The 13,345-nt window shown below is 34.2% G+C and overlaps 1 protein-coding gene across 1 annotated transcript in view; it reads right to left on the reverse strand.

Annotated features, from left to right (window-relative positions):
- LOC107663169 (gamma-2-syntrophin-like) overlaps nt 1-13,345 on the reverse strand; it is an 81,671-nt gene that overhangs the window by 46,393 nt on the left and 21,933 nt on the right. The window contains exons 2-7 of the mRNA XM_016453343.1: nt 7,800-7,937; nt 6,341-6,397; nt 6,015-6,072; nt 4,488-4,531; nt 3,598-3,639; nt 793-880 (exon numbers count right to left, since the gene is read on the reverse strand). Coding sequence (XP_016308829.1) covers nt 793-880; nt 3,598-3,639; nt 4,488-4,531; nt 6,015-6,072; nt 6,341-6,397; nt 7,800-7,937 — 427 coding nt within the window. The remainder of the gene's footprint in view (nt 1-792; nt 881-3,597; nt 3,640-4,487; nt 4,532-6,014; nt 6,073-6,340; nt 6,398-7,799; nt 7,938-13,345) is intronic.

Consider the following 13,345-nt stretch of genomic DNA (forward strand, 5'->3'; position numbering starts at 1 on the left):
TATAAAAACATAGGGAAAACTTAAACCTTAAAATCTTAATTGAAAATTAGAAATGTTGCTTTGGCAAATATATGAAAAAAAAAAGTTTATGTTTGAAATGTTTAACTACTAAAATAAAATGTCTTTAAAAAGTACCAAAATTACTAAAACTGAAAAAAGAAAGCTATATTGAAATATTAAAAAATAAAAGAAAATGACAAAAGCACATATCAAAACTACTAAACTTAAACAAAAATAAATAAAATATCAAATGAAAACTGAAAATATATAAAAAGGCTAATTCAAAATATTAATAAAAAAATTATGCCAGTATATAAATAATACAAAAATAACACTATACTTAATGTTGTATTTGCATATTTTTTCATTATTGTGTTGCTACAGAGAATGAAAAGGTGAAATGTTGTTTGGTTTCCTAATAAACCAGTTAAATTAGTGGCATTTTCTGGTAAGATTTATTGCTGTTCTTCATTAAAAAAATGCTCAACATGCAAACTATATAAGCAACAATCACAATTAAATCTTAATTATGACAAATGCAACTTGCTTCTGCCATAATCTTTACTTTACAAAGGCTGCCTCACATGTAAACTTTGCAGAGAAGGCAGTCACAGAAAGCATTGCAACAATCTCCCATGTGTTTGCCATGCAATTTGTGTTAAATGCAATATTTCTGCATCCCAAATCACTCACTAATGAGGTTGCATGTCAGTTAGGATGCTTCCTCAGAAGGCAGCTGCCTGTCCAGACAGTGAGCTTTAGTAGCAGAGCTCCGATGGGAAGCAAACCTACCTAATGGGAGTTTTAAGAAGGCCGGCGCTTCCCTGAGGTAGCGTACAGTGATGGTGACTTCATCCCCTGCCGTCCGCAAAAGATGAACCTGCGCAGAAATATAAAAGAGATAAAACATCCTCCTGACATCAGGATGAGAAGATGCACTTGAGCTGCATTTAAATGACTCTTTCACACCTAATTGAGTCGAGGAGCCTCAACATTTGGATTAAATCAGCTCTATGCAATCAGCATGTAATCTCTCAGAGATTTCTCATAAATGATTATTACAGCAATCGTCGTGTGATCTCTCTCCGCTGGAGCGCTGGACCATCAAGTGTTGAGTTCAGGTTCACTAACCACTCCCTAGACTCAGTGTCTCGTATCTGCAGATTTCATCATCTCACGCAGGGATTCACAACTTCTTTGCCAGCTGAACCTCTCTGACCTAAAATATTTACTTAAATCTAATTTAAGTAATGTTTTTATTTTAAAATGATTAATCTTAATTTTACATTTGTAAGATTTCATTCATTATTAGCCATTTATAAACTTGCAAACCCCATTTTAGTTTACATTTTTATTAAATTAAATGTATTTAATTTTAGTTTATTACATTTTATTTATTTGTATAATATATAAATATTAGAAGAAAATCATAAATCTGAAAATCTTAAATGGAAATTAGCAATGTGCTAAAATTAGTAAAACAAAATACAAATAAATGAAAGCCAAATAGAAATATTTTAAAAAGACCAAAAAACGAATTCAACTAACTACATAACAAAATTACTAAAACTAAAATTAAAATGAAAACTGAAAATATGAAAACAAACGCCAATTCAAAATTGTTATATATTTAAATACTGTAATGGTAGATAAATGATAACAAGAATAACACTGGTGTAATTGATGCTGTATTTAGTTTATCATTATTGTGCTGCTACAGAGAATGATGGGAATGTTGTTTGGTCGCACATAAATTTGTTATTCATGTTTGACATTTTAGTAATTCAGTTAGTTTTAATAATTCCATTAATTTCAGTTTCATTAATTTCAGTTAGTTGCTAAGGCAACAATTCTAATTTTCCATCTTATTTTCTAGCTTTCCAATTTTTCTTTATTTCTGCTTCATATCAGTTGTTTTGAAAATGGGTAGATTTTGTACTTTCAGTACATGACAAGAACTTAAAATCAGCATTAAAAGGTATTAACACACATTTTACAAAAAAAGAAAAGAAAACCGGGTGAAACTGATATTATCCATCAGGAAGTGATGTGATGTTGCAAAGTGTGTTTAATATCATAAGTCAGATCTGAATGCAGTTTGCAGCAGATTGTGAAGGACCACCAGAAACAGGATCAGTTCTGATCACATGTTGAATTTTAGACTTCATTTAATCATAACCACAAATCTGAGCGTTCCCTCTCTGATGAAAACAGGACACACTTGTACAACATTTCCACAGAGAGCTGATGCTAAAAGAAACCACATATTCGCCAAGAAACCCTCATGTGTGTTTGTGCTCCAAAACTCAAGATGCCTAAAGTCACAGATATTCCTCGCCTTTAGTAGGCATTCCTGCAAATAAGCTTTTTTAATTTAAAACTAAACATGTTTGAGCTCATATAGAGATATTTTGATTTTTAAACTAGATTATACAATGTAGAATCATGAGTGTTGTGTAACCTGTCAATGAATTTGACCACGCAGTTCTGGTTCTGATCGATTAATCATATTTAAAACACCATTTTAAGAAACCATTCACATTTTCCCGAATGATCTCTTGAGGTTGGTCTCGCATCTCAAACATAAGACAACTAGAGTATGTAAAATCCCAGATTGCTTTTTTATTGCACAGGAAACTTTTAGTTGCGCTTCAATGAAGCATCAACTTTGTCTCTCAAGTGTTTCTCCTTCTTTGGAGGAAATAAAAAGACAAATAAAATGAGGTAACACTTTACAATAGGGTTTAATTCGTTAACATTAGCTAACTACATGTAACTAAACTAAAAATGTAATAATAATAATAATAAAACACAATAACACACAACTCAATTCTTAAAACTTTAACTAAAAATTAAAATGAAAACAGTAAATATAAAATTATATATTATATTTGATAAAAAGATTAAACATAAATATAAATTAATTCAAAATATTTACAAACAAACTATAAACGTACCTCAATGATACTAAAACACTGACGTGAACAAACAATAAATGATTGTATTTTTTTTATAAACGAATATATAACAAAGACTGCTAGATAAATATGTAATAAATATAAACAAATGTAAATGAGACCTTATTGTAAAGTGTTACCGAAAACGAGTATAGCACTATAACATGAATGCGAACAGCAGCTCAGATCACTGATCTTGGAGGAACTTGAAACATTTGAGCTCATATTGAGATCTTTTGATTAGAGACATTGGGATCTGAATAAACCTTCATTTGATCTCCACTGATCATTACAGATTTGATTTGTGATGTTTCTGTCCTATAGGATGATTTCTGTCATCTTATCTCATGTATAACTGGTCTTATGTCTTATTTAGTCTGCGGTTGTTCATCCCGTCCGGATGGAGATGTGAGGAACAGCTGTCAGGATCACAGAGAAGAACCTGGCGGAGTGAGCGAGCATCTCATCCTTTCTCTCTCGAGATGAATTTACTCGCTATCGATCAGGTACAGCTGAGGCCGTTCAGAGAGAAGCGAATCACTCGCTGCTGATATAAAGGACCGAGCGCTTCAGTGGAATCTGATTGATTCTGCATCAATGTCATTTCAAGAACACGGATGAAAGCTGATCAGATACTCACGACTTCCTCGTGTGTACACTTCTCCACGTTAATGCCATTGACCTGCACAGAAAAAAACATATTGAGATCACAATTCACCCCAAAATTTGTATCTTGACATTATTTTCATGACAACCACAGTTATTGACACACACACACACACACACACTTTAAGGGTACAAATTCATTTTAATTGTATGTTTATTCCATTATATAATTTAATAAGACCCATGATTTTAGTTAATTATAAAATATAACATTTTATATTTTGTTTTCATTTTAATTTGTGTTGATAGTTTTAAAAAATGTTGTCACAGCTGTATACAAATATATTAATTATTATATACACACAGCCATTTATAAGTTTGAGATCTGTAAGAAAGATTTTTTTTAAGAAATTATATAATTTAATAAGACCCATAATTTTGTGGCATAAAAACTCTGATTACACTCTCAGTTAGCAGTAAATGTACAGTACAGCAGCATTTACCTGCATCCTCTACTATCAAACTAAAATGCTGCAAGTTTTTTGATTGATTAAATATAAAAACTGTCCGCCAAATTAACTGAAATGAATCAGACTTGGTGCTCCTCAAGAGTTTGTGGTCTCACACTTGTACTGTAAGTGTATTTATAGGGCCTACATTTAAAGAGCTCCAATGACATTCAAAATATAATAAAACCATTTGTTTCAGTCGCACCACAGGAACTATTACTCTATTTCTTGCTCTCTCTGTTGCTGTTCCTCTGATTCATGCAATGAGATAAAGGTTAAACCTCCAGTCAAGCCAGAGAAAATGAATCAGAGGGAAGCGTCATTAAAATGCAGAGGGAACGGTGCTCTAACATGCACCCTTGGCCCCCGAGGGCCGCGTCAGGAGCGAGAGCGTGCAAAAGCCCGAAACACTGACCTGCAACACAGCGTCACCGATAAACAGCATCCCCGTCTGATCGGCTGCGGCCCCGGACGGTCCGGCCAGAGGTTAATGGAAAGATTGGGACATAATTACTCATTTAATAGTGCTTTAATGCGATGACATGCAATCAGGATTTGAGTTTGATGAGCCTTTCGATCTAGCAAAGCACTTTGGGACGAGTTTTAGTTCAATGCCTTCTGACAAATATGATGAAACTTCATAAGCTTTCTGGTATCAAGGGCGAATATATTTCTACACTTAGCGTCTCAGAAGTATGAAAGGACAGCGGGAAGCTAATAAAAAGCAATAAAACTGCAAATGCAATGCAGGCCGACATGCACAGAGTCTTGAATTAGCCGTGATTAAAATACATTTGAACTCTATAGCATGCAACGAAGATAAACTGTTCTCAAATACTGATTCTAATCACACATTAGCAGCTGCTGTCAGACACTCGCGATGAATAAACTATAATGCGAGCAAGTGCTAATTATACGGATATCAAATGGACTACATTTAGGCTGTGCAGTGCATTTATTTTAAATGAAAAACAAAAGTAGGAAGAACTGTACTCTACAAGATCTTACACCGTATATTACAGGAATAGTTCACCCTCAGGTCATCCAAGATGCAGATGAGTTTGTTTCTTCATCAGATTTGGAGAAATGCAGCATTGCATCACTTGCTCAGCAATGGATGCTCTGCAGTGAATGGGTGCCGTCAGAACGAGAGTCCAAACATCTGATAAAAACATCACAATAATCCACAAGTAATCCACACCACTCCAGTCCATCAGTTAACATCTGGAGAAGACAAAAGCTGCGTTTGTAAGAAACAAATCATTGTTTTAGTAAACATGACTGTGCTTGGCTGCAAACTTGACGCAAAGGAAGTCGTTCTAATTATAATGCTACTCAACGCTTTTCATGATAACATTAAAAATGCAGTCAAGTTTTTGAGAGAGTTCCACATGTAATGCTCATGTCATATGCAAATATGTTAGCCAATCACCGCAGTGGGCGTTTCCATTGCAGCAGAGTCCCTTCCAACAGAGCATCCAAATCAGATGTGAAATTCAGGATAGAAAATGACCATTCATCTGTAAATTATGACAGTTTTGGATGACAAAAAAAAAAAACATTAGGATTATAAGTGCACCTCAGAAAATAAAACAAAATATACAAAATAATATTTAGAAAAAGCATTTCATGATCCCTTTAAAACATTTTTAACTTCAAACCATATTGCATAATCCATAATAACACTTCCTCCAGTTTTATCAGCTGTTTGGACTCTCATTCTGACGGCACCCATTCACTGCAGAGGATCCATTGCTGAGCAAGTGATGCAATGCTACATTTCTCCAAATCTGATGAAGAAACAAACTCATCTGCATCTCGGATATCCTGAGGGTGAGCACATTTTCAGCAAATTCATTTTTGGGTGAACTACTCCTTTAACAGTTATCGCTAGCGCTGTGCTTTGCTTTTCAGCGGATGGGAGGAACGCTTGTCATCTTACCTACTTGATCTTTGAAAGTCTTTGAGATGACCACAGGCACTTTATGTTCTGCTCCCCCCTGAAATGCATGAAGAGCCGTCAAGGAAATTCACTTCTACATCTTACATCCAGCACTGTTCAGAAATACAAATCTATTGCCTCTTAAAAGATTATTGTGAATAAAACTAATGAGACTTGATCCTTATATCAAGATTCTCTTTGATCTTTAAAAGGCTAATATTGTGCAATAATTATCTGGCCTGTGGAGATACGCGTGCACTACCTGAGCGTGTTTAATTAAGCTCTTTAAAGTGAATGAACGATATTAAAAGAAGCAAAAGACCTACTTTGATACTCAGACCGAGACCTCCAGTCAGCTGTCTTCGAAGTACAACAGTTCTGTGCTTTAAAAAATGGGAATTTAGTTGGTAAAATATTCATAGCATCAACCACATAACACATAATAAAGAAAGAAGTGGTCATAAGACAACACTTCAGTTGAAGCCTAAACACAAAAATGCTTTATACAGATAATATCAGGCTAAATAAATAAATAAATATTACTATTGATATGTTTAATGGAATTTTGAAAAAATTCCATTAAAAAAAGTTCTCAACTTTTAAAATACAGGTAATTTCAAGCAAAAAATACATAAGTAAAAAAAAATTATAATAATAATTAAATAAATTATGTTGTTTATGTCTAGTGTTTTTTTAAATAACATTTTAAAAAGACAAAAAGCCATAACTTCCATAACGTGCAGGTAATATTGGGCAATAAAATAAAATAAAATAAAATAATTTATTGTTTATGCGTTGAATGTTTTTTTTTTTTTTTAATAATATGAATTAACAAAGTCTCAAATTTCAAAAACAAGTCATATCAGGCAAATAAATAAATACAACAATAAATACATAAATACAAACATACACTTATTTTACTGTTCACGTGGCTATTTTTTTAAATAAGATTAAAAAAGACATTTCAAAACTTTCAAATATAGGTAATATTAGGGGGAAAATAAACAAAAAATAAAACGTAATACATTTTTACTGTTTATGTGTCTATATAAAAATAAATAGATAAATAAATACACACATCTCAACTTTCCAATTTTGTAAATTTGATATTCAAACAATGTTCACCTTAAGTAGTGTGATAAATCACTGTAATGATTTAGTAATCTTTATGGGAATAAGTTGATCAATTCAAATGGGAAGACTTTATAAAACTTTACCAAATAACATCCAAAGGATTGCAAACAATTTTTCAGTAACAAAGGTTTATGACGGCCAAAATCTCACTTTAGAGTGGAAACATAATTACACCATTAGAAAAGCTGATGCTTTCCTTTTTACTTTCCTTTAATTGCACAAAACTCAAAATGTGTTTCTGGGTCAAAGTGACTCTAAATGATGGATCAGGTCACTTATAGTTATAAAACAGATTATAATGATGCTCTAACCTCACTAATGATGTTGATTATGACTATATTGGGTTCTCCACTGTGCATCATTTAATGACTGTCATTGTGTTTTGACAGCATCAGGGGCCGGAGCGTGAAGCCACTGACGTCTTTCATGAATGATGATGATGATGATGATGGTGATGCATCTCATGAAACAATGAAGTGGTGTGTGCTTCATGACAACGATGTCAAATGTAATGAAAACTTGTCTAATGCATCTTGTTCTGTAATCTGTCAACAAAACACTCTCCTGCGGCTGACTGTGATTCGCAGTGATGAGCACATGATAAACGTGTTTGAGTCATGATCGAATCGAAGGTAAAGACTCAGTACTTACATTTAGATGGGAGTCGCCGCCGCTCACGCAAACCACATCCTGCTTCTGTATGATTAACAGCTCTTTCGTTAACTTTAAACGAACGTCGTATGTGTTACTTGTGTGTTCGTCGTACAAAAGGGCAAGTCCGGTTTTCGTCTGTTGAAAAAGCAAAAAAACAAACGTGTTAGAAGACATTATAAGATTTAGATTGATTCATTTCATAAAGGGAACAAATATAATAACATTTTGGAAATTCTGTCTAATAGAGACCTGAAGGTATTTCAAAATGACAGTTAATTGTTGATAAAAAACGAAATTCATGCATAACCCAACTTTCAAACAGTTGTTTGTTTTAAAGGAACAGTTTGCGCCAAAATAAACACTTCATGCACTCAAAATAATATGTGTTCTGCAGCTAGTCATATTTTGTTCATACTTTTTAAACTGAATTCAATTAATTGGCTTCATAATTAATGGATTTATGCTGATGCTAAGCAATTAGAAGAAATGCATTTTGAAAATATGATTTAAATAAAATCGATGCACATAATTAATAATAAACTATTTATTGAAATGCAGAAATCTGACCTGATTCATATATATATATATATATAAATCAGGTTATATTAAGATTATTCGTTTATATTAAATCTCTATAATCCATGAAATTTGAATGAAATTTTATATGCAAGTCAAACACATACACATTAAAATGTAGGCCTAAATAACATTTATTCCACAGAGTTGATGCAAAGCTGTCACGGTGCGTGCGGGGAGATGAAGCGAGGACTCAATTGCAGGAGAAATGGTTATTTATTTTAATAATAAAAATGAAACCAAAACAAACTCAAACCACCCCGAGGGGGAAAAACAGACAGGCAGGCCTAAAGCTGCACCACATGCAGACACGAAAACACACACAATGAGAAATGACGGATCAGCACAGGATGACAGACACCAGGAGAATAAATAGGAACCAAACGAGGAGGCTAACGAGGGAGACACAGGTGGAGCAACTTAAACAATAACGAGGTAACAAGATGGGAGGGGCAAGACGATAGACAGGAGAGAGCACATGGCAACAGACAACACAAGCCATGTGCTCACCGAACACAGTCATCTGGTGGCCCTCCTGGGCACACCCGCTGAAGACTGTGACAGAACCCCCCCCTTAAGGAGCGGATTCCAGCGCCATCAAGAGCAATCCCAGAGGGAGGCGGAACGGAGGTGGATCAGGGGGAGGGATGGTGGGCCAGGCCCGTGTAGTGGAAGAGGCCCTGGGGATAGAGGTAAACCAGGGTGCCAGGGCGGAGCCGGCAGGGCAGGAGGCCAGGGTGCGGCCGGCAGGGCAGGAGGCCAGGGCGGGGCCGGCAGCAAGAGCAGAGCCTGCCTCAAGGAGGGAGAGCTTGAGCTTGGGCGGAGCCGACAGGGCGTGAAGCTTGAGCTTGGGCGGAGCCGACAGGGCGTGAAGCTTGAGCGGAGCCGACCGGGCATGAAGCTTGAGCTTGGGCGGAGCCGACCGGGCGTGAAGCTTGGGCGGAGCCGACCGGGCGTGAAGCTTGAGCTTGGGCGGAGCCGACAGGGCGTGAAGCTTGAGCGGAGCCGACCGGGCATGAAGCTTGAGCTTGGGCGGAGCCGACCGTGGCCCTCCTGGGCACACCCGCTGAAGACTGTGACAAAAGCTAATAATTAATTACTTCAACATTTAAATGTTTGATTTAAATTTAAATTTAAAATAAATAATTTTAAAATATGAACAAGTCAAAATAATACACTTACTAAAAAGATATTGAAAATATGTTTTTGTTTACCTACATGTCACATAACACCAGTGAACATGCAAACATGTTGTTAAATTATTGAAATATTAACTTAAAATCTCATAGGGTCTTCAAATAAATATTTTATCTCAAAGAGGTTCAGATGACAAAAAAGATTGGGAATCCCTGCAACAAGGCATATAAAACAAATAAAAAATATCATAAAAGTACTAGATTTGACCCATACAAGATATAAATATTGTTGGCTCTTGAATGTCTTTGTTCCTCTTGTGTAAGTTGCTTTGGATAAAAGCATCTTCTAAAATGCGGTAATGTAACTGTAAAAATGTAAGTCACATGAGAGCTTTGTGCAGGAAACTCACAGAAAAACCTTTCTCTTTTCAGATTAACTATTCCTGTAAAGCACACAACACTGAGATTAATGTAAAAACACCAGGCTTTTCCTTATTCTCGCAGTATTTGACGCCACTTTGTGAAGTTGTCTCTGTCTCCTCTGGAAGATAAACTGAATAAATGCAACAGAAATGTTGCCTGTGGATCTTTCAATTACTTTCAGGTTTTCTCTGAGTCGAGAGAGCAGTGTTAATTCAGTTAACCCACAAAAGCGTCCCGGAGGAGCTTCCCGTGGCTGAAGGATACTCCTCGCAATGGAATCAATTACAATCTTTATTTATCAGGCTTTCTGTGGCTTCACATCTGTGGTGAGGATCGCTTTCTTCCTGACGGGCTCCTGATGCTTTCAAACCTGCAACCTGAGCAGAACTGAGGAGCTCAAAAAATCACAGCGATGCAGGAACAACGTCTTCAGTCATTCTGACAGCAGTCTGTCTCTTCTCATCACACTTTCTCCCATTTACTATACAACACTAACACATCCATTACAGAGCAGAGAGAACAGCAGCTTCATGAAATAAAAACAGTTTCTATCAACAGGATTATGGCTCATAGCCATCAGAAATTAAAACCAGGGCTACTAAAGTCACTAAAACCATAAAAAAAAGCTATTTAAAATAAATGCAAAACTATGAAATATTTAAGAAAATTTGCTTTTACAAACAATTGAAGCTGTACAACTTGTATAGAGTGCAACAAGTGGGCTACTGCACTCGATAACGATCCCGATAACAGCGAAAAGAGCTTCAACTCCATTACTTTTGGTCATACGAAACAACAAAACCTTACAAAACCCTTTTGTAAAATAACGAAAACAAACAGGGTGCTCTTTCTGCCGTCTCGGTCTCCATGTTTACCATATTAAAGGGGTCATATGATGCGATTTCAAGTTTTCCTTTCTCTTTGGAGTGTTACACTATTTATAGTAAAACTGTGGTTATACAAAAAAAAATCATGGTTATTACACTTTTACTATAATAAAACCATGGTTAATTTTCTTAAGGGATCTGTATTTGTGTATTCTTTCTTTCTTTTTTCTTTGTTTTTATAACTGTTTGATGTTTTGTACTGTTTAATTAAAAAAAAAATCTGAAAAAATATCTGAATTAAAGGATTTGCGACACGCGCTCCGAAAACCTGATCTGAATCAAATTATTTGCGAACCCGCACAAAATGATTCGCGATCTGCTCTCCATAGTCCCGATCTGTATAATGATTCGCAAACAATCATTTCATATCGTGACTTCGAAGCGTGAATCGTGAGGCATTCAATTCGTGAAAAGATTCGCGAACCTCCTCCGAAGCTCCGGTCTGAATCAAATGATTCATGACACGCGAAGTCCCGATCTAAATAAAATTATTTGCATGGATACGTGATCCATTTGTAGCTCTTCACAGTGAATCATTTTGCAACGCAATGGTTTAACTGATTCATAGTTTATAAAAACTAAAAAAAATTACTACAAATCTAAATAACAATTTAAAATATCAAAATAAAAGCTAATTATAAATATTAATAAAAACCAGGAAAGCATTTAAATGATACTAAAATAACACTGATGGAAAAAAATAAACAAATAAATATATATATATATATAAGAAATAGGCCTATTTCTATTTTTTTTTATTTCATTTGTTTAACTTGATGTACTATAAAACTGAACCTGAAATAAATAAATAAATAAATGTACTTGATTAAAACTATATAGACATATTTTAAAAACATAAAATTACTAAAATTTTTACTGAAATTTAAAATATTAATTTTGAAAATATCAAAATAAAAAACTAATTTAAAACATTAATAAACCCCCAAATAGCATTTCAATTATACTAAAATAAAACAAAATGTACCAAAATTAAAAATAAAAACAGAATATCAAAATAAAAACGAATTCAAAATATTAATAAAACTATAACAATATCTCAATTATATTAAAGACTTTAAAATTTCAAAAGAACACAACATAATTACTAAAACTCTGAATGAAATGAAACATAAAAAATAAAAATGCAAGCAGAAAACATGAAAACAAGAAAATGTGAAAATAAAATCAGGTTTAAAGCATTAGTAATGTGAACAATCACAGTTTCAAGAGTGACTCTTGTATTTTGTACACACACAGAATTATTAATTTTGCGGGATTGACTCTCATATTTCAATGCAACTTCATAAACTTTGCAGGATGTGTTTCAGCTAGATCAACACACTCTCATAAGGAAACATCACTCTAGCGGCGTTTATCTGCGCAAACATCACTGAAAACATCAAACCGCAGCGTCTGTGTCATTCAGAACAGCTGAAGATCGCTGACAGGAATCTCCAAAGACAAATAACAAGCGGCGTGATGTTTGGTCACGCACAGATGAACAGCAGCACAGCAAAACCTCTCTCATGAGACAGAGACGAGAAGAACATCCTCGAATTTGCTTCAGAATAATTGACTGCTAGTCAAGTTATCATAGTAATACAGCAGGTGAAACTGATGAAATGACTGGGTGATATTGCAAGAAGAGAGAAGTTATATTTTGCATCAATAAAAGGAAGAGCGTTGAGGCTGGCGGCCCCAGATTGCTGTTGTTCATCATTCACTGCCTGCTAAAACACCACACTCTTCTGGACAAAATGAGCATCATTAGAAAGATTTCAGACTTCAGCTTCGATATTTGACCACTGTTTCTGATCAAATCCGGCTGCAGTGACAGTCATTTCTTAATTTATATCTGGAGTGCAAAATCAACATATAAAATCAATCAGTAATTTTTGATATTCTCAAAAGAATAACAACACGCATTCAGTCACATCTGCTGTGGTTTATTTGTGTTCACAATGATGCAATAATGAACGCCCATTACAGCTTTCAGTCCAATAGTGTACATTTTTGAAGAATAATTTTTGTAGACAGAATCATCATTTCTATTTATTTTACACTGAATTATGCAAAATTGTAATGCAAAAAAAGGAAATATAAATAATACTTTCTAGATATATTTTTGAATTAAAATCTAATTTTCAAGTGCAATTAAACTTATATTATCCAGGGTTATTATTGTAAGCTAAAAATATACATTTTCATTGCCTGAAATAAAATAAACATTAACTGAAATAACATTGAAAACAGTTGAAAAAGTACAAAAAATGACTAAAACTAAAATAGAAACTACTGTACAGTATATAGACAATTAAAATTTCAAAAGAACACAACAGAATTACTAAAATGGAATGAAATGAAACATAAAAATGCAAGCAGAAAATATCAAAATAAGATGTGACAATAAAATCAAATTACAAATTTGAACAAAAACTACAATAGTATATCAGTGACACAAAAATAATACTGATATTACCAGAGTGTGTCTGTATATATATATATATATATATATATATAT

This window comes from Sinocyclocheilus anshuiensis, unplaced genomic scaffold (assembly GCF_001515605.1).
Source record: "Sinocyclocheilus anshuiensis isolate Anshui unplaced genomic scaffold, SAMN03320099.WGS_v1.1 scaffold767, whole genome shotgun sequence".
NCBI classification, from domain to species: Eukaryota; Metazoa; Chordata; class Actinopteri; order Cypriniformes; family Cyprinidae; genus Sinocyclocheilus; species Sinocyclocheilus anshuiensis.